At 36.6% G+C, this 24,834-nt stretch overlaps 2 protein-coding genes across 2 annotated transcripts in view; one reads left to right on the forward strand and one right to left on the reverse strand.

Annotated features, from left to right (window-relative positions):
- Nucleotides 1–218: 218 nt before the first annotated feature.
- LOC110464814 (membrane-associated progesterone receptor component 1-like) lies at nt 219–6,311 on the reverse strand. Its single transcript, XM_021520262.1, has 3 exons — nt 5,948–6,311; nt 3,981–4,136; nt 219–1,528 (listed from the first exon to the last, which is right to left on the reverse strand). Exons 1-3 carry the CDS (start codon nt 6,261–6,263, stop codon nt 1,410–1,412), a joined length of 591 nt encoding a protein of 196 aa, XP_021375937.1. The 5' UTR covers nt 6,264–6,311; the 3' UTR covers nt 219–1,409.
- A 5,011-nt stretch (nt 6,312–11,322) lies between these two features.
- The window catches only part of LOC110464809 (multidrug resistance-associated protein 9-like), a 44,914-nt gene continuing 31,402 nt past the window's right edge, over nt 11,323–24,834 (forward strand). Inside the window, exons 1-2 of the mRNA XM_021520248.1 lie at nt 11,323–11,685; nt 17,851–18,024. Coding sequence (XP_021375923.1) covers nt 11,323–11,685; nt 17,851–18,024 — 537 coding nt within the window. The remainder of the gene's footprint in view (nt 11,686–17,850; nt 18,025–24,834) is intronic.

A 24,834-nucleotide genomic window follows, 5' to 3' on the forward strand; every position in this document is an offset into this window, starting at 1 on the left:
ACCTGGTATTAATCTTACACTTTTAATCTTAAAAGTGGACTAAAATACAGCTACATACGACACCTGTGACCTTGAATGTCGAACAAGGACATTAGGTTGAAAGTGGGTCAAGGTCATGCATTTGAACAAACTTCGTAGCCTTTCATCCCAGCATGCTACAGGCCAAATATCAGTATCATGGGCCTTTTGGTTATTGAGAAGAAGTTGTTTAAACTAAAATATTGATGACGGACGGACGCCGCACCAAAGCATAAGCTCACTTGGCCCTTTGGGCCAGGTGAGCTAAAAATCACCAATCTGTTTGTACACAACATATTGACGAAGAAGGAACTTATAATTTACAAAGCTTACGGTACCATTTCATGGTCCCAGAAAATGACAGTGCTAAAGCTGGAAAACTAACGAGAACAAATCTAGGACATTAAACATTACAGAATAGTGAAATGAACACAACTCTGTGATCAATGGGAGAAATGTGGCTTGATGATGATAACAATGATGATGATGAAAACGATGATATTGGCACCGTGATGAAACTGTCTATGAAAAGAAAGCTCAGGGTTCATTTTGGATTACATTCCTCCCCGCAGTATTGCTATCGATACATTCACAGAGAAATAAACAAAGCAGTAATCTGATGGAAAATTGCTTTACATCAATGCTGTTGAAATGTTTCTGACTAGAGCTAAATGTGGAAACTTTTTTCTTTCCTGGATTGTAAAAACTATTGTGTGTTCATCCCATACCTTGTGATTTTGTTTACAAAGCAGATTTTTGTGTGTGATTGTTGAATTAATTGGATGAAGTTATAACATGTTGTTTCACAGTTATACATGCCCTTGTGATAATTGTTGGATTTGTCAAGTCCAAAAGTATAAACCTAAAATAAGTTACAAATGCTAGTCCCATATGCCCAGTTTACAAATCATTTAGCTTCTGTAACTAAAACAAAATGATTCACTGGATAAATTTCTCAAGATTGTAATGACAGTGAAACTTGAAAACAAAATTTTAAGATAAATTTACTATTAAACATGCACAGTGAGGTCTGATTACTTTGTATAAAATGGAACTAAAAAGGACTATGCTGGATCAGCCCTTGAAACAACAGTCTTGAAGGTGTTCAAAACCTATACCTTGATCATAACATTAACAATTTGTTTTTAATCCATTCTTGATAAGGTTTTCACGATTTTTCTCTTCCATCAAACAATTTTTTTAAATATTCATATATATTGTATCTGGTTTTAGCAGTGAATTTCAACATTTGAAACTATCAATACATAATTTTGGCGGAGGAGGAATTTAATCAGTCTGACACTAGACTTCAGAGATATGGACGTAATACATTGAACCCCATGATGTAGAGAAGTTCCTCTCACACCATGTATGACATGACATCTGTAGCATCAGTCCGTTTTCTTGTCAGTCTCTTTCTTTTCCTCAGATGATGGCTCATCTTCTGTGTCAGTGTAGTCTCTAGGCTCTTCACCTGGTCGCAGTAATCTACCAATGAAGTCATATTTTTCTGGAAAAAAAAGAGTTCAACAACATGTCTCAATTTCAGCACTCTATATGATGATGGAACAAAACAATTTTAGGTAACGAAAGTTTAGCAATCTTAGAAATGATTTCCTCTACATTGTGTTTTGTTTGAATCTGCACTAGCACCTTGCTGTTTTACAATTCATCAAATGCTATGAATGATAAACGTGGTCTACCATATTTCATAATGTTTAAAAAAAGAGAGATGATGTACATGTTGGGGCATAAATTAAATTTTCTTATTTTTTCGTTGTCCTAGATATTTACCTGTACTTTAGTATCATTAACTTACTGTGATCTACAAAGTTAACAGCTGATATACCCTGTTTGAAGATAATTACTAAGTTAGTGCCCGATGCCTGGAAATGGTTAGCGAGCCCATCCTTCTCTACTAGTACTATAGTTAAGTAGAAATGTAAACAAATTCTAATTAATTGTTCTGTGATAGCTAGATAGACTCCTCCCCAACACTGACTGAGACATATATGTATCAGCCCCCTGTGCTTAGTGAAGGAAAAATACAGTATACAAAATGAAAACAGGTTCACAAATTAATTGTGGAGAAAAATATGGTTATGAATTTTCCACATGCATGACAGCACATTAACCGAGTTGTGTATAACAAAATTTTAACCAAACAAGAAATATTGCATGAAAATATAGAACGTGAAGATAACAACACAAAATAGAAAGCCTTGCTCACTGGTTACTTTATCCCAGCTTTTACATCAAAATAAGTCAAGTCAATGCAAGGGACTCCATTTTGTTTACATACTTGCTTTTGTTACATGCTTGTTAGAGAATTTGAATGTGACTTAAGTAGTCACTTGAGACAGCATTCTTTAAAAAGGCTAGCATTACTGCTGTTTCTGTAGTGATTGTGTATTGAAGTGTATACATTTTTTGTACATACAGACAAGTTATGCATGCTATTACTAGAATTTACTATCCCTGCTGAATGACAGCAGGGATTTAATTATTATAGAATACATGTATTTACATATCTTATTTTCTACAACACCCATAGTGAATACATGTGTTCTATTTATCATGACACCAGCTGTCAGACAGGCAGTTTATTTACTACTGATCAACCAGAACATTACTTAGTACAAAACAATTTTCTGTTTTCTCTGAAAATGTATGTACAAGCAAGTTTTGTGCAGTAGTGCTTCAAAAATGCAATTTTTGTAGACCTGTGCAAGTGTATACATTTATAAACATTAAATCATGCATATTGTATAATTGATACAAATGCACCGTTTCATTATAAGAATTCTACATACCATATATATAATGTATATCATTGATTTCATTAAAAGAATTTTGCTTCAAATAAATGAAAACATGTCATTAATATTAAATGTTAAAGCACAAAAAGCCCTAATAACTGATTTCTGGCACTGTGTAGACCTGTTTACTGGTATTGTGTTAAAATTCCACTTTGGATATCCCTGTGACATGGTAGCTAGCCTTTTTCAGGTTACCCTGGTATACCACGGGTAACTTAAGATATAGACAACACTTGCTTTAATGTATGTAACTACGGAAGTCTTTTTCAACTTGTCACAGCATGAACATGCATTTTTATTTTAACTCCTACATCGTATACACCTGTTTCTGTAGTGATTGTGTATTGAAGTGTATACATACAGACAAGTTATGCGTGCTATTACTAGAATTTACTATCCCTGCTGAATGACAGCAGGGATTTAATTATTATAGAATACATGTATTTACATATCTTATTTTCTACAACACCCATAGTGAATACATGTGTTCTATTTATCATGACACCAGCTGTCAGACAGGCAGTTTATTTACCACTGATCATCCAGAATATTACTTAGTTCAAAACAATTTTCTGTTTTCTCTGAAAATTTTTGTACAAGCAAGTTTTGTACAGTAGTGCTTCAAATATTTGATGTGCAAGTGTATACATTTATAAACATTAAATCATGCATATTGTATAATTGATACAAATGCACCGTTTCATTATAAGAATTCTACATACCATATATATAATGTATATCATTGATTTCATTAAAAGAATTTTGCTTCAAATAAATGAAAACATGTCATTAATATTAAATGTTAAAGCACAAAAAGCCCTAATAACTGATTTCTGGCACTGTGTGGACCTGTTTACTGGTATTGTATTAAAATTTCACTTTGGATATTCCTGTGGCATTGCTTTGATGGGCTATCCCAGCAGGTAACGGCTACCGGTAAATATGAATATGGATCCCGAAACTGATATCAAGTTTCCAAACTGCCTATATACTGTCTATATCAGCTGTTTTATTTGTGTATGCCTTTTAACTGAATAAATTAGTATTGTTAACACAAAAAGTAATGATGTTGTATACATATGTATACCCCAATGTTTGGCACAGTATTTCTAATTCTAACTTAAGAAAATAACAAGTGAATACCTGTAAATTGCATTTCCCATTCCCGTACACTCTCCATTTGCATTGTAGTTAGGTCTGATAAATCATCAAATTCATCTTTGATCGCTTCTTCTGTCAGTGAAAATAAGGCCAGTCCTCTTGACGCATCTCGTCCTGCGAACACTGCGTATGGTCCTCCTATATTAAAACACACCAAACAAATTTTATGTACAAATATATCAGTACAGTGTCTGTATAAGACTATCAAGTCTGTGGTACAACTGAATTTTGGACACCATGCACTGATGCTGATACATACATATTTATATACATGTACATGCACAGTACATGAGACAAATAAATTGTGTAGGTGTGAGTCCCACAGAAAAATACTGAACCCAGGACTCAAGTACGTGTGTTACAAATTAGCACTTGTGTTATGTTATTAATTATTGAATATCACCATATTTTTTTTCGAGTGGTGGACTAGAGATTTTATGAACGTGCAGGCAATAATATAAGAAAATTGTGTTTTTAAGGTTAGTTATGAGGTGGCATCTCGATTTTTATCTACATAATGGTATTCGCAATGAGAAAATTGGTTTGAAAAACTGTTTATCATCTATATATCAATACCTCAGGATGAATATATTTCTCCATTCATAAAAAGTTAACTAATTAACATTTCTTCTAACTGACTTAAGCTTACACATAAAAATGGAGTTGTTATCCTCACAATATTTGTTCATAACTTTCTAACGATATTTTCTTATGCTGAACACCTTTGTGTGTACACTAATTCTGGTTCAGGACATATATATGTACATCATCTGGCACGAGCAGACGTCCTTTTTTTGAGAAAATACATTCTCTTACCAAGGACAGGCGTATCCACTCTGAGTGAGGTATCCTTGTCTCACCCTAGGGTTGATATGGGGGCGGGGATTCCCCTTTTTCAGTATTCATACCAATTTATGAGGTCACATCATCAATGCATTCAGACTATAATGTCAACATTACATTATATACATGTATACTTGTATACTTATATGTCAGTGATTTTTTTACCCCATTTTTAGTGCCGACTTTTATTAGGTACTTTCCGGAAGTGAAGTTTTCCCAGTTCTGACCCAATATTTTCCCAATCGCTTGTGAAAAAATAAAGTATGCCTTCTCATAAACTGTTGTACAACGTTGTTAATTTTTTTGACAAATAAAAGTTTATCTTGGGGCATTGAATTCAAGCTTCAAGTTTTGTTTAGAAATGAGGTTTGGCAACTAAATAATCTTGCCCCTTTGGTTGAGATTCCCCTATCTCATCTCCAGGGAGGTGAACGATTTGTATTATTCCTAAACAGGAAAATCCATTCTAAAGCGTACAACATTCCTTTTTAGCTGAATTAAGTCAAATATATGAGTCCCAAAAATGATCGATACATGTATGTAGTTGTATTCAGTGTAGACTTGGTTGATTTACAAATGTTGAAAGCCATACAAAATAAAATGGGCATATTTTTACTTGACTTGCAGTCTAAATACAATGTAGCCCAAGGTTGTACATTGAACTTGAACTTAAAGTCAAATAATTAAAACATCAAACTGTACTGGATTATTCATTATTCACAGGTCTTATATTTTTTATTCATTGGATTATTGGCTTATGTTTCAAAGATAGATATATGGTTTTTGAGTCACTATGTTCCCAATTTTAGTAATTAAATGTTAAATGTAAATAGTACTTGGTTATCCGTCATAGGGGTGCATGTTACATGGCAGTAGGTCTAGTGAACAGTGAAAACCCAATTTCAGAATGTTCATTACTTGAAACTGTTAGTCAGTGAGGTTTTACATCTGTTTATACAGCTGATTCCCAGTTGAACTCTCTAAAGATAATTTAACAGTAACTGTGACAGGAGGACATTGATCATGAGGTCAAGTACCGCACGTGAACAGGCATAAATTTGTTTGGTGACGTAATTCATAATTCTGTGCAAATATAGTAACCTCACCTGGTCCATAAAACCGCTTTCCTCTTGTCACATCAAATACTTTTGTGTTGACAGAAACCAAAACCCTGCCATCCTGACCTTTCCCGTCATATTCACGCAACTGTTCCAGTGTAAAGTCCCTTTTCTTCATCCGCGGCAATTCGGGTTCTTGAGGTGGTGGTGGAGCAGATTTCCGGTTACTCGACACAATTTTATACAATAAAAACGCACAAATTCCAAGTAGTGCAATATTCAATGGACTTCCAACAAGTTCTGAAACAAATCGAGACATAATACCACCCGTTCCCGCTTCCGAGTTCGCAGCTTCCTCCGCCATTTTCAGCGATTTTTGTTTATTATTGAAGGTCAAGGTTGACTTCAAGTCGGCTAAACTCAGGCCCGGATAAGATGGATTTCCGGATTTCAAATAATTTAGTGGTTTTTTGCAGTTTTCGTATTTTACTTATTTTCTTTTGTGTGTATTTTATATATTTCTAAAACACACGTCAAAATCCTTTAAAACTTTACAATAACAGTATATAAAAACAACGATGTTCTAGTTCTATTCATGTGACGTTAAAGGGAAGTGACTCGTGCAAATGTCCAAATAATTTCAACCCGGAAAAAAAATCAAAGTACTGAAAAGGTTGAAGGGTTGGATAGGAAGAAAGTACATTTCTGCAGGCAATGTCCACAATCATTCCAGGAATGCTTTATCTGAATCATGTTTTGTCATCAAGATCTAGTACTGTATCATAATTTAGTATAAATTGTTAATTTTGATTTTAAAATTGATTTTCAAAGTATTCAGTATCAAATTCCTGATTATTGTTCAGCAATTAAGATTTCATGCAAATAATTACAAGAACAGAATAATAAGCCCAAAGGACATGCATCACTCACCTGGTAGAAAAATCTCACTCTTATCATCAAGTGACATGTGACATTAAAAATCAAACAAGGCCATTAAAATATAAGCTGAACACAAATGACAACCTTTCACCATAGCATGCTTTATGTCCAAAAATACCCTCCTGGGAAAAATTGACCTGCATGACCTTGCAAGTCGAGGTCAATTATTTAAACAAACCATGTATCCCATCATCCCAGCATATTATTACTTTTTTTTATTTTTTATTATTTTTATTATGAACAACCATATCGAAACTGATAGCAAGCCAAAATAAAACCTAATAAACGAATTATTTCCTGCAGAGAAACTTCCCTCTGTAATTTGAAAAGGAAGGGGATACTAGCCAGCCGACTTTAACATTACCACCAGCTAGCCTTATCACTAAGCTAGCAGACGATTCTAAAAGCGCATTAAAACAGAATAAGTAAGAAAATATCTTCTTCGCGCATGTTGTTTGTGAAAGATACTTGTAAATTCTAGGTTATGAAGCATTCGATCCCCTAATAAAGTTCAGTCGAGTTTAACTTTGTATTGTAATGCAAGCAACACTGAACTATTCTCGGAGCGTATAACACGGTTTTTTGAAGTTGTGCTAAAAAAATAAAAAAAATTGAGACACGAGAACGATCCCAAAGGGATTGAAGAGGCCCCAAAAGGGCCTATCCAACCAAATCAAACAAATGTATATAAATACCATATTGTTATACGCATTGTTCTTCTTCCGTTTTCCGCTATAGTGTATACATATTTGTTATATATATATTTTTTTTTTTTATAAAAATCGACAGAATTCTATGGAAGCCCGAATGGGCCAGGGTAAAAACATATTTTATCTGGCGGCTGCTACTTAAATCCCAACTACGGGTGAAAATGAAAATAACGAATTTTTAATTTTTAAGAGTGTATTTTTACCAAAGACGAAATGCTTTGTTAGCATGTGGACTAATTATCGATCGATAAGCTGTGTTTTGTGTCTGTCTTTCTGTTGCTATTGTTAACGGCAACATTTATGTTGGGATGTATAGAACAAGTACTATAAGTCCATATCTAATGGCAAACGTTTCTGGATGGAAAAGTAATACACTGTAGGAAATACCATTTATATCTAAAGATGAACTTTACCAAGAGGAATTTAGTTTATGTCTAGATACATTTATTTTAGCAAATGAACGTTAAATGGAAGTAATGTCTGTAGAAAACAAGAACATTCGTGGAATTTATATCCCCCGCTTGCAGGACATATTGTAGGTTAACATTATTGAGGTTAAGTTTAAACATGCGAGAATCGTGCTGTTGAGACATAACGTATAGCTTGAAACTTGAAAAAAAAGCCCTATACCTCATTGTTTATCCGTAAATATGTACAAATCACATTGGTTGGCAAACTTAGCATGAGTTGGATGTGCATAAGGAATTTGGTTGAAACATCTTAACAATATCTACAACAACAAGTACTAATTCTAATGGGAGACCATTACAGATGTCCCCCCAAACTGCCACCATAGTCGCAAAGATGCATCAGAAAAGGATCGCATTGCCATAGTACATCTACATTGTACATTCTAAATTTGAGTGAAATTGAGCAATTTCTAAATTGCAACCAATCAGAATCCTCTGTGTAGTTGCTATGGCAACGGAACGTATGCAGTCCCCAAATACCCCTATATACCAGTTTTCATCGAAATCAAACAATATCTAAATTGCGACCGATCAGAAGCCTCCGTGTGGTTGCTATAGTAACGAAACTTATGCGGTTGAATTTGCAGTCCCTTATACCCCTCTATAACGATTTTCATCAAAATATAACAATATCTGAATTTCCACCAATCAGAAGCCTTCCTGTGGTTGTTATATGGTTGATATGGCAACGAAACCTATGCGGTTGAATTAGCGGTCCCCTAATATCCCTATATACAAATTTTCATCAAAATCGAACAATATCTAAATTTCGACCAATCAGAAGCGTCCGTGTGGTTGCTATGGTAACAAAACTAATGCGGTTTTATTCGCAGTCCCCTAATATCCCTATATACAAATTTTCATCAAAATCTAACAATATCTTAATTTCGACCAATCAGAAGCCTCCGTGTGGTAGCTATGGCAACGAAACCGATGCGGTTGAATTCGCAGTCCTCTAATATCCCTACATACCAATTTTCATCAAAATCGAACCAAGTTTGAAGAAAATCGGTTGCACAGAAACAAAACCCAGCAGATAATTACGTTTTTCGGTCATCGAACTTGGCCGAGCCCTTAAGGCATTTAACCCTGTGACCAAGTTTGAAGAAAATCGGTTAACATTTGTTGTATTTATGCACGGAAACAAAACGCGGCATATAATGACGTTTTTCATTATTCAAGGGGCCATAACTCTGCCAAATTGGGTCCCCTGAAAGTGGTCATCGAATTTGGCCGAGCCCTTAAGGCATTTAACCCTGTGACCAAGTTTGAAGAAAATCGGTTAACATTTGTTGTATTTATTGCACGGAAACAAAACGCGGCAGATAATGACGTTTTTCATTATTCAAGTGGCCATAACTCTGCCAAATGGGGTTCCCACAAAGTGGTCATCGAATTTGGCCGAGCCCTTAAGGCATTTAACCCTGTGACCAAGTTTGAAGAAAATTGGTTAACATTTGTTGTATTTATTGCACGGAAACAAAACGCGGCAGACAGACAGACAGACGGACAGACATACAGACCCATATTAATATCCCCTATTTCGGTGAAAGCGGGGGATAACAATAGGGTTGAAGGCCTTCTAATGTTATAACATTTATGGACTCTGTGTTAGATTCTGGCCTGGGGTCTGGCATTGGTATTCGGACCTTTTTTTTTGCAAGTCTCCGCGGCCAGACTGCAATCTGCCAGAATTGTTCCACATGCAATGTGCCACACTTTACTCACGTGCTTGATTATAGTAATGAGATCTTAAAGGACAATCTTGTGCGGGGCATTGCTGACCCGGAAATTCCGATTTGCTTGACGCAAAGATAGACAGGACACTGAATGAAACTGTGTCATTTATTGCCCAGAAGGAGCAGGATGAAGTAACAAAGTTTGCAGTGGGAGATTCGGCAGGTGCCATATGTTCTACTCCTACCAACCCCAAGCCACCCGCATCGTCTGGAGTGAGATGCTGGGCATGTGATGGCGTTGTCATGGATTTAAGATTGACCACAGGGCCAGATATCAAAATTGTGAGGCGTAGACATTTATGTGCGCTAATTGTTCAGTGAGGGGCAACTTCACTACATCCTGCAGCCTCATCCAGAGCTTGTCCTCAGGGTACAGGTCGCAGGAATCCTCCCAAAGGCCATGCTTCAGGAGTTTCATCCAAGGACACAAACTTAGACAAAGCCGGTTATGTGTATGACCAACTTTGCACCGCATCAGCAGAGGCATCTTCGCTAGCCAAGTGTTCGCTTCGTATACACTCCACATACCCTTGACGGATAAGTAAGCGTGTTGACCGTGTAGAGTCAGGAATGTCTCATGTGGAAATGTTTACCATAACCGCTCCCATTACACCAAGGTCTTCTTTTATAGCTCCACTCATGATAACAGGGAGGATATCCTGTATCGACATTCCCATAGTGTAGGCGGATTTCATGGGTATTAGGCTATCGAACCTTATCCTTACCTCATATCAGGGATGGATTAAATTTCTTGCTTATTACCAAAGCCCGTAAAACAGCTGCTCTTCTATTTTTATATTTGCATATGAAGCCCGGATGACAATTGGTAGTGACGTCAATGACCCTGACTGACCCCAAAACGTCATAAAATGACGTCACGAACAATAGCGTAAACCTGAAAGGTAACTATAATTGCCCCGCCAGTCTGCGCGTGTAAGCGATCTAGACCCGCGGGTAGGATAGAATGTTCCAGCACCGCCGGTAATGCGGATATCTTGGTCTAGTATGCAAGAAAACTTGTTCTTGCCTCAGGCGTCCAACGGAACCCCTACCACTGCTTACTTCTCTACCCAAGGAATACGGGCCACATAAGAGAATGAAGGGGCTCTAAGAGATTGGCTTCTCGATTATTATGGTTCTACGACGTTCAATGTCTGTGAGCATCAATCATTGCCTCTTATGAAGAGTGAGCCCTTACAACTCCATGTTGATCCCAAAGCGACGCCAGTGGCAATTCACAAGGCAGCACTCGTCCCAATTAACTGGCAGGATAAGGTCTATGCTGATATAATCTCCATTTTCCAGAACATGGTCAAGTGGGTGGATGATACTAGCACGTGAAGCAGCATTCTTTCAAGCATGTGAATGGTTTGACCTGTGTGCTCGCAAAGACATCGCACTTAATTGACTTTGCGGGGCTGACAATCACTCCAACAAACATTCGGCCTAGCACATAGTTCCTAGATGCCATCAGAAATTTTCCCACACCAACTGATATCACTGGTACCAGAGCACGGATCGGGCTTATTAACCAGAGTGCGTACGCCTTTGCTAGGATAAGACAGATGAAACCGTCTACACAATTTGTCTGGACTGATGATTTGAACCGGCTAATCAACTCGTCAAAGGATGTCATCATACAGGAGATGAAGGAAGGAATGCGTCTGTATGACCCTGACCGATCGACTTGCTTGGCCACTTACTGGCCTGTTGATGGAATAGGGTTCTTCTTGATGCAGAAGTACTACCAGTGTACCGCCAAGATTCCTGCCTGCTGCCTTGATGGTTGGAAGCTGTGTCTAGTTGGCAGCAGGTTTTCACATCCAGCAGAAAGCTGCTATGCTCCTATTGAAAGCGAAGCCTTGACTATTGTTACGGACATAAGTAATAGACGACTTCTTAACCTCAATGAGAAAACAAACTCTTGGGTACAGGTTCACGGTTAAAATCAGAACCAAGGTCCGGGTGCTGCTTCTAGACACACTGCCTGCCAGTCTGATCACCTACAATTGCCTGGCAAACCTTTGGACCTTAATTCGTGTATAGTGCATAGGTCAGGTTTTGGAGCAGACGATCTTGTCAAACGACTGCGCGAGATTTTTGTGACATTTAGTATTCCGGAGGATTTGGCATCAGATTAGGGCCAGCAGTTTACAGCAGGAAAAACACAAGAATTCCTGAAAGCCTGAGGTTTTCGGCATAGTATCTATCGCTTGCAACTCCACATGCATATTGCAGGGCTGAGTTGGCTGTGAAGACTGTGAAACGCATGCTCGTGGACAACATTACCGCGTCTTGGTCTCTCGATGTTTCAGAGGACTCTATTGATGTACAGGAATGATATTTACCCGGAATCAAAGGCATCACCAGCGTTCGTTTTAATCCGTGAATGAAAATAACTGTTGTTAAGCTCTTCGGTAAAATTAAGTAATAGTTGTGAGAAATAGATTGACCCATTTCATCTGCGTTCGTTTTGTTTGGTCGACTCATCCGTGACGCCATCCCCATACCGATGGGTAGATACTCTCATCATGAAACATGGACATAGCTAATATCTTGTCGAGAGAAGGCACTCGCCCGACGTCATGCCAGGGAACATGAAGGGTGGAATGAACACACTCACTAGTTACCACCACTGCAGGTTGGAGATCACGTCTACATACAAAATCGTGTAGGAAACCATCTCGGAGATGGGCACGTACAGAGATTGTTGTGGAAATGCGTTAGTTTCACCAGTATGTAATCCGTGGGGGTGGCACAAGCAGATCTAGAGTGACACACCTTCGTAATTTGGCTCCCTTTCGCGGCACTACCTCTTGGGCTGCAGTATTAAATATGGAGGCGTTGCTCCCATCTCGTATCACTGGTATGATAGGGTGTTGTATAACTCGATGAAGAGATTTTTCTGTTGTGTTATCCAAACAAAGTGAATTTTCTAAAGAAAGGAAAAACATGTATTGTGAAAGAAGAGTTCCAAAACAATCCGGTTTTAATTTTCCAGACACGTTAAAGGATGACTGATAGCGGGCTTCATTTTTGCATTGAGACAGTTGAGATCCACATGAACCGAATATGTCTATTTGTATACCGTATGATCGTAACAAGTTGATATATTTTAACCGTTTGCCAACAGTTGGACAATGACTTATGAATACCACAGCTGTTTTGCTTTTCTTCTCAAAAAATATCGTCTAGATCTTTCTGACTGTATTTGGGTTTTTCATTTTTTCCTGAAATAACCATGTGCAATAAGGAAATCTGCATCACGCCGATATGTCATTGTCCAGTTAACCTTATTTTTAAGGTCATAAACACATTTTTGTTCCTTCTGATAGTTAGAACTCTCAAATTCAGCAAATATCCACATCTGCCCTGGGGGCTTTAATGACCGACATTAGCCCATATCTCTTGGCTTATAAATTATTGCGTCCATTTTGTCCAGATACTCTTTTCCTCTTGTAACAATGCAATCAGATACGGGAGATTTTTTCACCCTCAAATTTCTTCGACGTACCTCTAGTATCTAACAACAGCTAAGCAATGTAGATAGTATAAAAAATGGAAGGATTTCAAAGTCAAAATTGATTACCTGTAGATCTTTAGCTATCTTTTAGAAATAAAAAAAATGCAGCAGGCTCTACGACGAGGACGCAGTTCTACATAAGAGCCACCTTTTTAATTTAGATTTTTCCTTTTTTTTTGGATATCTTTAATTTACTACATTTTATATTCAATTTCAAACCTTACGATGTTCAGAACACAATCAATCTTCTTTCGATTTTTGAATATTTGCATATCAATTATGTTTCCATTTTTTACAATTAATCCTACCTGTGCTCCAATCACAAACACTCATCTCATCCACCTCATCTGATAACCTACAGGAACAGCTTCATTTGATAGTAATAGTTTTGTTGCTGGTCTTTTCTATTTGTGATGCTAATATAACAAATTATGAAAAAGGTCCGAAGTACCCCTTTTATAAACACCAAAGTTTGTCAATGAAGTTTGTTTTTTGCTTGATTGCTTCTCCGTTAAAACAAAGTTCTACCATATTTTTTATTGCAAAAAGACTACAATCGACATTATTTTTGTTCCAATACATCGAGAAGTTTTACTGGTATACTATTTTTATTGTTCCCGTACATCCAACATAATCATTGGAGTTCCGACCGAGTGAGTGTGTAGTATATAGCTTTCTTCAGATGCTAAACTATCTTGATAACTCTTCATTGCTTGTTTTGATAACGCAGGGATCTTTATCACTGTGGTGAATTTTAAACGTAGGTGAGTTTTCATTGGCATTTTTTGGGATCATATACAGACGTTAAGTTTGTTAACTAAAAACCGTTCAAATCAGGAAATTGTTTCAACAAAATTGCTTGCATCAGAGCAATTCCATCCTTTATCTTCAATGTCTACGGTTTTTAAGGTCGTATGATATCTTCGCTAACAGTATTAGAACTGTCCTATTGAAATTGAAATTTCATTTTGGAAGCCTGCTTCAATTTTACATAACTAAATATTGTTTTTTTATTTTTCGATTGCTTGTTATGTGTGTTTTATGGATCCAATATTTCGTTGATTTTGGTATGTCAGGTGATGTGGTATCTACCGTTGCTGTGTTATTGTTTCGATTTAAAGCGACTGATTTTGGTGCTGCAATAACTTCCCTTTCCTACTCATTACATCTCGTTCTGTATGTTGTAAAACTATATATACCATATCAACTGTAAATTTAAAGTTAAAACATCTACTGGCAGTTTTTACCTATCACAAGAGTTTCCGAGACAGCGTTGACATCTTTCTGATGTATAATAATACCTGAATAAGTATTATACATGTACAGACCACTGAACTGCTGAATGTTCCACTTTGCTACATGTTATTTGATGTGATTTTGAAGTTGGCTGTTGAAAAAGTATTTACCTTTGTGACTTCATCTGAAATCGCCTCATGCATATCAGTCGTTCCTAAAAACACTTTCTATAGCAAGATTTAGTCCCCCAATATGATACAATAACATTCGCAAATAATTCTAAATTTTCTATTGGAAAAGCTTGAATCTCCGCACGCTTGTCCATTTCACAATGGAGCTACTACTACAACAAAATTATTAACGCACATCAAACATAAAAACTAATATATTTGGGAATGACCACCAGGAAGACAGTTGTCAATGCAACATGATCAATTATCGCCAAAATATAGTAAAAGGCAAAACAATCAATTAAGTGTACGGGGAGAATAACAGCAACAGAATAGCATTATTTAGAGCAATAAGTAAATTGCTATTAGTCCGACATGCTGTGTAAGCTATGTTGTGTCCCACTCATAAAAACAGATTTCATGGTATTCATATTTTGAAACAGTAATATAACAGGCGAATCTTACAAAAAAGTTATATGTTAAGGTTAATATATGTATATATTGTATCATAACGAAAGACATCTTAACCTTGAAACTATCGATTTTTGAAAATAAATTTATCCATTATAGCAGCAAAAGATTTCTTCTATAGCTTCACTCCTGTTGTAGTTTTAAATATGTGCATCATACACATTCACGTAAAAGTGGACTAGCTCAAGGTAAGGTAAGTGTTTGCAGTGAGATATCAGATTGTTGTTTTGTATATAGATCGTACACGGCTATTCCCGCTAGCATTAAGGACTACAAAGGAAAGCAACACACTTATAAAGTGGACCAATGGCAGTTTAATTCTATCTACTTTATATCTTATGTATCCATTGAGGATGGTGTTATGGTTTATGTTGTTGATTTAAATAAATGAAATATAGTTTTACACGTGAAATATAATGTCGATCTTACTTAGAAAAACATATGCTGCTATTGCACTGAAACGCGCTATCGTATCACAGCAGACATAACATGTACTCTGTATTGGTGTTCACAGCGGTCCCATCAATACTGATAGTGACAATCTCTACTTTGACCTTCTGTCTCCAAACTCGTTCGGCTGTAAATATTATATGCATATAGCAAGTATGAGAGAGAAAGATGGATTTTGACCTTATGCCCCCGAATTCAATCGACTTCTTCGTCTTACCCCCTTTTATGCATATGACAGTGAAAGGTGGATTAGTACTCTTTATATAGTATCTACAACATTGATAGTGACAATCATTAATTTGACTTTCTGCCCAAAAATTCTTCCAGCGTTTTCTTCTTGCCACTCAGTATGCATGTGACAAATGTGAGAGTGAAAGATTGAATGACACTCTTTCTATATTCGTTTTCCACTCTTAAATTTAAATCCGAGTGTTTTAGCTAGTTCTCTTACATTTATATATATATGTATCGCTTTTATTAATGAAGAAATGAAGTCGTTTTGAACGAAACACAAAGTCAAAAGCAATTTTTCAACGTCGATAACAATAAATTGTCTAGGAATATGACTTTTTTTGTATGTTGTTCAGTGTGTTTCGTTATTTCGGTCATTAAGCCTATATTGTTTCAAAAGCATCTTCCACTTAAGATACTTTTTGTGTTTTGAGAAAATTAAAGTATCTGAAATTGATTTCAAGGTATTTCAAATTCATACGAATGCTTATTTATAATTTATGCTTTCTAAAGTAATAGGTCTCCAGTTATTTATAAATTGCCTGAGATTTCGAAGAAATGTTATAATACCATGCGTCTGTGTTGTATATAGCTGCCAATCTTTGAAAACGTGCCCGGGAGATTTAACAATTAATAAAGCAAATTTAAAAACAAAACTTAAATTACAGCGGCAAAACGAACTGAACCTTGTGATTTAATGTTTTATTTTTGCATATTTATGCTAAACTGTAAACTGTATCCGTAAGTATATTCCAATCAGGACTCTAGCAAAATTCCATTTACGTCTACACGTTTTTATAATGTTTTGAATAAAGATCTTCATAAAAGTCTCTTTCACCTGTTCATTCTGTTTCGTGATACATTTACCATTACGTTTTTCTAGACTATAAAAAGTTTTTGCTGTTGTTGTTTTTTATATTGCAAAAACACATATGCCAATACACGCACATATGCTAATCAGCACACATATGAATAAAGTTTTGTCCTCTTGACCAAGCAATGCTACCTATTAAATGCTTATTTCAGTAAACATGAATGTTAGTTGACTTTCAAAAACCATTACAGAAAAAGGAGTGGATTATGTTATAACAAGTCTTAACATGATTTATGTGTCTTTGGCTAAAATATTAGGTGTATTTCCATGACATTATACCGAAAAATATATTTCAACCGACGCTTTTATTATCAAGGTCTAATATTCACTTTTCATTATATGCCTTTAATAAAACAGTGCACCGAATCCAGGTCGACCGTTGGATACTAACTGCTTATTTATCAGTGACCTTACAGATGACGTAGATGTCTATGAAAATATCTTGTCGAGCTAGGAACTCACCTGACAGGTATATTTTAGGTATGTTAATAATAAGCTGTAGTGTAGATTTGCTTCTGTTTGATGGCTCTAATCTATCATTTGTTCAAAAGAGATTAATATTTTAATGTGAACCAACGACAGTTTTCAATTAAAATGTTTTGTACGAGTCTCAATGAAATATAATATATGCAGTGTGTTTCATATTATGGCATTTGTAGATAATTAGTATTTATGTGAACACTTCCTAATATAATTTATGTTTTTTCAGTTATGCTACTTGTTTCTTTCTTTGACCTTTGTTTCTGCTATTTCTTCTTATGACACAAAACATTGAAATGTGTTTTATTATCATTAATATACATTGGGTGTAGTCGATCTTCTTAAATGTCTTTAGCAAATTGTATTAGGGAAACATATCCATAAATAAGTTTCGCAACTAGTTTCTTGATAACATTCTCTGTTTCTCTGTTTCTCTGTTGACTTTCAACAAATACATTTTTATTATATCGAAACAAATGAACATACATTTACGTTAAGACATCTACTCTCGGCATAGCAATATTTTTATAACGCTAGATAATTAGAAATCAATTCGCCTGTTCGTCTTAGGGTTATAGATTTCATGAAAATAGCATAAATAATGATTTACGATTAATATAAACTTAAGTTTGAATTGCCATTAATGTTTGTGTTCTAGGTGACAACAATATTCGGGTCGGACGCCTACAGAGTGTTTATTAACACTCGGCTACTATTGTACATTCTGGCAATCCCTGTCTTCCTGTCAATTGGTACTGCCTATGTCTTCTACATCATAGGACTTTGGTGCTTTGTAGCATTTGCAACATTTCTGTTCGCCTACACGATACAGGTAAGGACGTTCTTAGCTCTTCTGACGCGCAGTGCCTGTGAGCTCCGTCAATCGGTCAATCCATCAATTGCATTTCTTTTTCTTAAAATGACTACTTCCAGCACGTGTAAGAGAGTGTATGGAGGTATGGAGACAAATGTAGTATACACGGATTTAATTTGGCCCAATACTTTCCTGAACTAAAAGGAAAATAACTATTGCCCAAATGAAGGATGGTATCACAAAGAGGCAACAGGGTGCAATTTGCAAGGGTAGATGTTTAAAAGACAGTTCAATATTGTATACATGAAGAGTGTTGGTCTCTAGAAGCAGAGGTGTGCAAACATTATGACTAAGTTTGAGTTACGGTTAAAAGGATTTGGATCCAAGTCAATATGAACAACCCCGGGCCAATGTGTTTCATACAAAACAGCATACGGGCCACGTAGAAAAAACCCGTTTTTTTTCGAGTTAGTAAGTCGAAATGTAGAATTTTTGTCTTGAACTTTCGAGCTATTATCTCAAATTTCGCGTTATTAACACGACCCTTATGCTCTTCCGTAGACAATGTTGTATAAATTGAAAGTTTGGATGCAAACCTCTACCCCTAATCAAGTATTTCTACAATACATTTAAAGAAATTTCAATTTTGTCGGTTGTTTCTTAAATTTTAAATTCTATTTATACTTCCATTTAAAGATTTTACCTGAAATCGTAGTATGCATTCGAATAAAACGTTGCGATCATCATAGTAAGATATTGTCATTTTCTCTCTGACATACAAACTACGTAACAAATACATCATCTGAGGTGAGTCATGATGAAACTAAACACTAACATTACAAAGGAAGGTTTTGTTGGCTGTAATTTAGTATTCCTAATGAATTTTACAACAAACGTATGCCTAACAATATAAATAAATATGCCTACATGCAACACAGCAAAATACAACACGTGCAACACGACAAAAACGATACACGATGTATGATATGTAAATTCAAGAAACATGATTGGTAGTTAACTAATAACTGTTCCGGCTATCAGAAGTTCTGATACTTTTTAGCTAGCTTTCATTCAATGTAATTATATACTCGTGTTCAATCAATTAGATTTTTATTGTCACATTCATATTACCAGATTTGCCATAATAATTGTTTTGTGAAGGATACACGTATAACATATTTTCCTGAAGGTCCCCCCTATGACATGTTGAATAGTCCTAGTGTATTGTGAACATTAGGGTAACAGTGAGTTAGTCGGTACTGTGGTCTAGTGTGTAGTTTACCCGTCCATTGTATTCCTGCATATAGCCTTAGTGTAAGTTATTTCCCGATTGGGAGCTCCAGAGCTGGGGTGCAAATTATACATTTGCACTGGTGAGTTGGCTAATTTCTAACTTACTGGATGGCACAATCAGTTGGCTATGCATGCGGATCGACTGATTTTCAACAGTAAACATCACAATATTGACTAGTTGTGGCTTAGGCTAACCTCTGAGTTAAGTCATTAAGTAACCCAAACGAAGTCGGGGAGACGTATTGTTATTGTTCCGTTTCTTACTTATTCTTATTAAGTCACCCCGAACGAAGTCGGGTGACTTATTGTTATTGTTCCGTTTCTTACTTATTATTATTATTATTAATATTATTGATATTATTCCATCGCATTTATCCGCGCTTTATCTCAGGCACTACTAATAGGATTCTTATCAAACTTTGCATACATAATCAGTACGATATCTAGTTGTGCATCTTACTTTTTTTTCCCGGGTCAACCGCCGCTGCTCTGATTGGCCGAAATCGTTATCCAGTAATAATATTCGTTCTATTTGACGGAACATAATGAAACTCAGTGAAAGGGATGATTACGTCACGCCGTTATTTTCGACAAAAAATATTTCAATTTGGATTCAAAATGGCGGCCAAATGCTGGCTTCTAATTGGTCGAAATGTAATCTCATCCAATTTCAATTAAATTTAGTATGTAGGTGTAGTATGGTACTAGGAACACAACTGCGTTGCTCGTTTTGTGAAAAGAAACCCAACCAAAACGCTGCCATTTCCTGGCCTCGCATTGGTCAAAATTTTAATGTCGAAATCATATACAGTAATAACATTCGTTCTATTTGATGGCACATAATGAAACTCAGTAAAAGTGATGATAACATCACAGCGTTCGTTTTCGACCAAAAAAATTATTCACTTTGGATTCATAATGCCGGCCTAATGTAGGCTTAAAATATCGTCCAATATTGATGAAATTTGGTATGTAGGTATAGTATGGCACTACGAACACAACTGCAGTGTTCGTTTTTAAAAATAAATAAAATGGCTGTAAGTTCCTGGCCTCTGATTGGTCAAAATTTCAATATTGTCTGATTTTCATGAAATTTGGTATGCAGGTATAGCATGGAACACCGGTCACTTTCGTAACATCAGGGCTCACGCTGTCGGTAGCCAAAGTAGCCATTGGCTACTTTTATTTTTTATTGGCTACTAAAAATTCAATGTGGCTACTAAATTGACTACTAAGTTTTTAAAAATGGGGAAACTCTAGTATCTTTGTCGCAGAAAACGATCCGTCTACTCGAGCTCACGTGTGTATTGTGGCTGACACTGATTGCGTAAACATAATCAGGGCCGTCACAGATCAGCGCGCGCTGTAAGACTGCGAGTTAATTAATGCTTTTGTCTAAGTTGTAAAGTCGATTATCAAGCTTCAGATGGCAAAAGGTGTTATGATTCTTGTACAATAATGGACAGTGGGGTCAAGTTAATTGGATGACCCTTTGACGTTGAGAAAACAGTCTGATAAGCGAGTCACACATAGGTGGTCTCGCACACGTACATTTGACGGCGCCGTAAGCCGATCTGATAAACTCGTTCAAACACCGCATCCAACAAATTTACGGGTTCAGTATATCTAAAATATTGTATATGGTATTCATTTACTTTTTCCAGTACCGTATTTAGCACACATACGTCCAATATACTTGATTAGAAATTATAAGTATCGCCTTGAAACACCATATCGGAGTGCCGATTTTCGGCCTTTCAGATAACTTCAAACGATCGGCCCTATATCGTTTCTGACTGTGTACTTTCGTGGTTAGACAATTTAGAATTTCAAGTGATCGAGAAAAGTTATTTAGCATCGCAGTTATGCAGTTTTTAGAACAGCAAACCGTTCAGAAGTACTTCGACGGTCGCTTGTATTAGGTGCCAATCGACGACACGTGCACGGGAATGGCCACAAAATGGCTGCCATTTTCTGGCCTCTCATTGGTCGAAATTCAAATATCGTCCAATTGTGATGAAATTTGGTATGTATGTGTAGTATGGCACTACGAACATATTACCGGTGCTCAATTTGTGTGTACTAAGCATGGGAGGTGGCTTCCGCTATTGCTCGCAATTGGAATTCGAGTTATTATTATTATTCTGTCGCCGTAAAAGTTTCCGCGACTAATCTCAGGAACTACTAATCGGATTCTTATCATATTTTGCATACATAATCAGTAAGATATCTAGTTGTGCACCTTACTCATTTTTTCTGGGTCAACCATCCAAGATGGCCGCCGCTGCCTCTGATTGGCCAAAATCATATCCAGTAATAACATTCGTTCTATTTGATGGAACATAATAAAACTCGATGAAAGGGATGATAACGTCACAACGGTCTTTTTCAACAAAAAACTAATTGACTTTGGATTCAAAATGGCGGCAAAATGCAGACTTCTGATTGGTCGAAATTCAATTACTCTCCAATTTTGATAAAATTTGGTATGTAGGTGTATTATGGCACTACAAATACAACTGCAGTGTTCGTTTTGTGAAAAAAATAACTGCTATTTCTGGGCCTCTGATTGGTGAAAATTTAAATATTGTCTAATTTTCATGAAATTTGGTATGCAGGTATATCATTTGGCCATGTCGGCGATCGACCTCGTGCGGGATCCACCTGTGACGTCACGTCAACAGGACAACCATATTCGGCTTGTTCATTTGAGAAATCGCTTCCAAACGGCAAGTTTGACTGGACGGACAATCCCTGGGTTGCTACCAATAAGCCCGAGAACTGTACGGAACCGATTGCGTGAACGAGCTATCCGACCGCGACGTCCTGCAATCCGCCCAGTTCTTCTGCCACGTCATCGTGTAGCACGTCTGGACTGGTGCAGAAGGCATCTGCGATTTACTCGACGGGATTGGGCAGGCATTTTGTTTACGGACGAGTCGCGAGGCCACCTTGATAGTAGTGACGGCCGTTCCAGAGTGTATCGGCGCGTTGGAGAACGTTTCCGTGACGCGTGTGTGGTACAACGACGTTCTTTGGGCGGAGGCAGCGTTATAATTTGGGGCGGCATCACAGCCAACGGAAGAACGCCTCTGGTGGTTGTTAACGGGAATTTGAACGCGCTACGTTACCGTGACGAGATCCTCCGGACCCACGTCATTCCATTCAAGGGCAGGAACGTCACATTATGCTACAGCAGGACAACGCCAGGCCACACACAGCTCGTGTCTCTATGGACTTTCTGGCCCAGCAGAACGTTGACGTGTTGCCCTGGCCTGCTGTATCCCCTGATCTGTCGCCCATCGAACACGTCTGGGATGAAATGAATCGCAGATTACGGGCATTACCTAATCAACTGGTGACGTTGGCTGATTTGGCTGCAGCGTTGGTACAGATCTGAAATGCCATCCCACAAGCATTCTTGAACCGTCTGATAGGCTCCATGCGTCGACGTTGCCAGGCTTGCATTCAGGCAAACGGTGGACATACGAGGTATTCATTTTGTGAACTTAGTATTGACCCCTGCTGTGTTTACGTCACTCCTGAGCGGAACTTATTGATTCCATAACGTGGAAAATGGAATGCAACTGTTGATAAATAACAAATAAATTGTCCCTGAAAACCTTGTTGTTCTACGTCATACACATATATTTTTAAAACACATTTTAGGCATGGACAGTTTCTTTTTTCCGCTAGTATATATTTGTTGTTACTGACGACACCATCAAATATCCTCTATATATTCTTTAGGTTTTTGTTCCATTAAAACTATAGTCCTTGCAAAATACAAATACTAACTAATAATGTGTTAACTAAAAATTTAAAAGATACTGAACAGGTTTTGATCGGTTCTCTTCAGCTATACAATTCCGATGGAATACGCTTTTGCTATCCTTTAACTGCTAACAAATTCTGCTAAAAGTCTTTTCTTTTTAAGCAAATGTGAGATTCCGTTTTTACAAACGTAGGGGAAACATATAGGAATTTCTGGTATTGTCGGCTGTGGGAAGTCGTCTCTGATGCAAGGCACTGACTGGAAGGGTAAGCTATTACTGTAAAACAATCGACATTACCAATTTTAACGGTTTTTATGTACTTTTTAAATAATGTAAATATACTTTAGAGTCATTTTACAGAATGGTTTTATGGACAGGAACAAAATACATTATCTCCTGAAATGTTCCAATATACGTCATTAAGTTGATTTAAAAGGTTCAAGTATTTTTGTTTATTGATACCATTCATGGTTCAAAAACATGTTGTGCAAAAATCTGATGGTACAAAATTGAAAAAACATTCAAATTGTACAGGAAGCATAATTATGATTGATTAAAAGACGAATTGAGACTACAAAAAGAGCAATAAAACTTAACACCAAAAATATGATCGTGGATACATCAGAGTTTTGACAGAATACCTTGTAAACCCCAGATGCCATAGATCAGTGGACATTTGGCTGTGGATGGTACAGTGGCTTATGCGGCTCAACAGGCCTGGATAATTAACGGGACATTGAGGGAAAATATCCTGTTCGGAAACCCGTATAAACAAGATTGGTAAACCATAGATGATACTTTGTAATATATAAGTGTGTTAGTTTAAACATTATGTTATCAGTTTCATGTGGAGTTGAACTGAATGTGTTGAATTTAAAGCACCTGTCTGGCAATCACATTTAAGAAGTTTGTTTATCAGGAACATTGTTCGATAGTATGTATTCCTTCAGCTGTATGTTTTATTTGATTTCATACATATACTGGCTATTTGAATTTAAAAAGGCCAAAAAATAAAAAGAGACGAAAAGGAATGTTACATGATAACAAGTTTCTACACAATTATTGTTTTAATCATTATACAATTCCAGCGCGAGGAGTCGCTTCCGTCATCTTAAGTAAATATCCATACCAGTAGCAATTCGAAATCTAAGCGCTGGTAAACACTTCAATTTTAACTCCATTTTCAGTTTGTTGAGATGAAATTGAAACTGTATGTATTGATTAAATTTATTGATTATTTAGGTATGCAGAGGTTTTGGACGCATGTAACTTCGAACCTGATCTCCGAAAACTGGCCAAGGTGACGCTACTGAAGTATCATCGGGATAACTAATTTTAACAAAGTCATTAAAACAGGAAATAGGTGAACAACGAAAACAAAACACAACAACTGACATTAGGTAGACAAAAAAAAAAAAAAAAAAAAAAAAAAAAAAGGGAAAAAAAAAAAAAAAAAAAAAAAAAACATAAATAGGGAAGACAACAAAAAACAACAGCATAAATAGGGTAGACAACAAAAGACAACAACGTAAAAAGGGTAGATAGAAACGACAACATAAATAGGGTAGATAGAAACGACAACATAAATAGGGTAGATAGAAACAACAACAACATAAATAGGGAAGACAACAAAAGACAACAACATAAATAGTGTAAATAACCTGGACAACAATATAAATAGGGTAAACAACAAAAGATCAACATAATATAGTGTAGATAACACAAGACAACAACATAAATAGGGTAGACAACAAATACA

Source organism: Mizuhopecten yessoensis, unplaced genomic scaffold, assembly GCF_002113885.1.
Source record: "Mizuhopecten yessoensis strain PY_sf001 unplaced genomic scaffold, ASM211388v2 scaffold11035, whole genome shotgun sequence".
Lineage (NCBI taxonomy): Eukaryota > Metazoa > Mollusca > Bivalvia > Pectinida > Pectinidae > Mizuhopecten > Mizuhopecten yessoensis.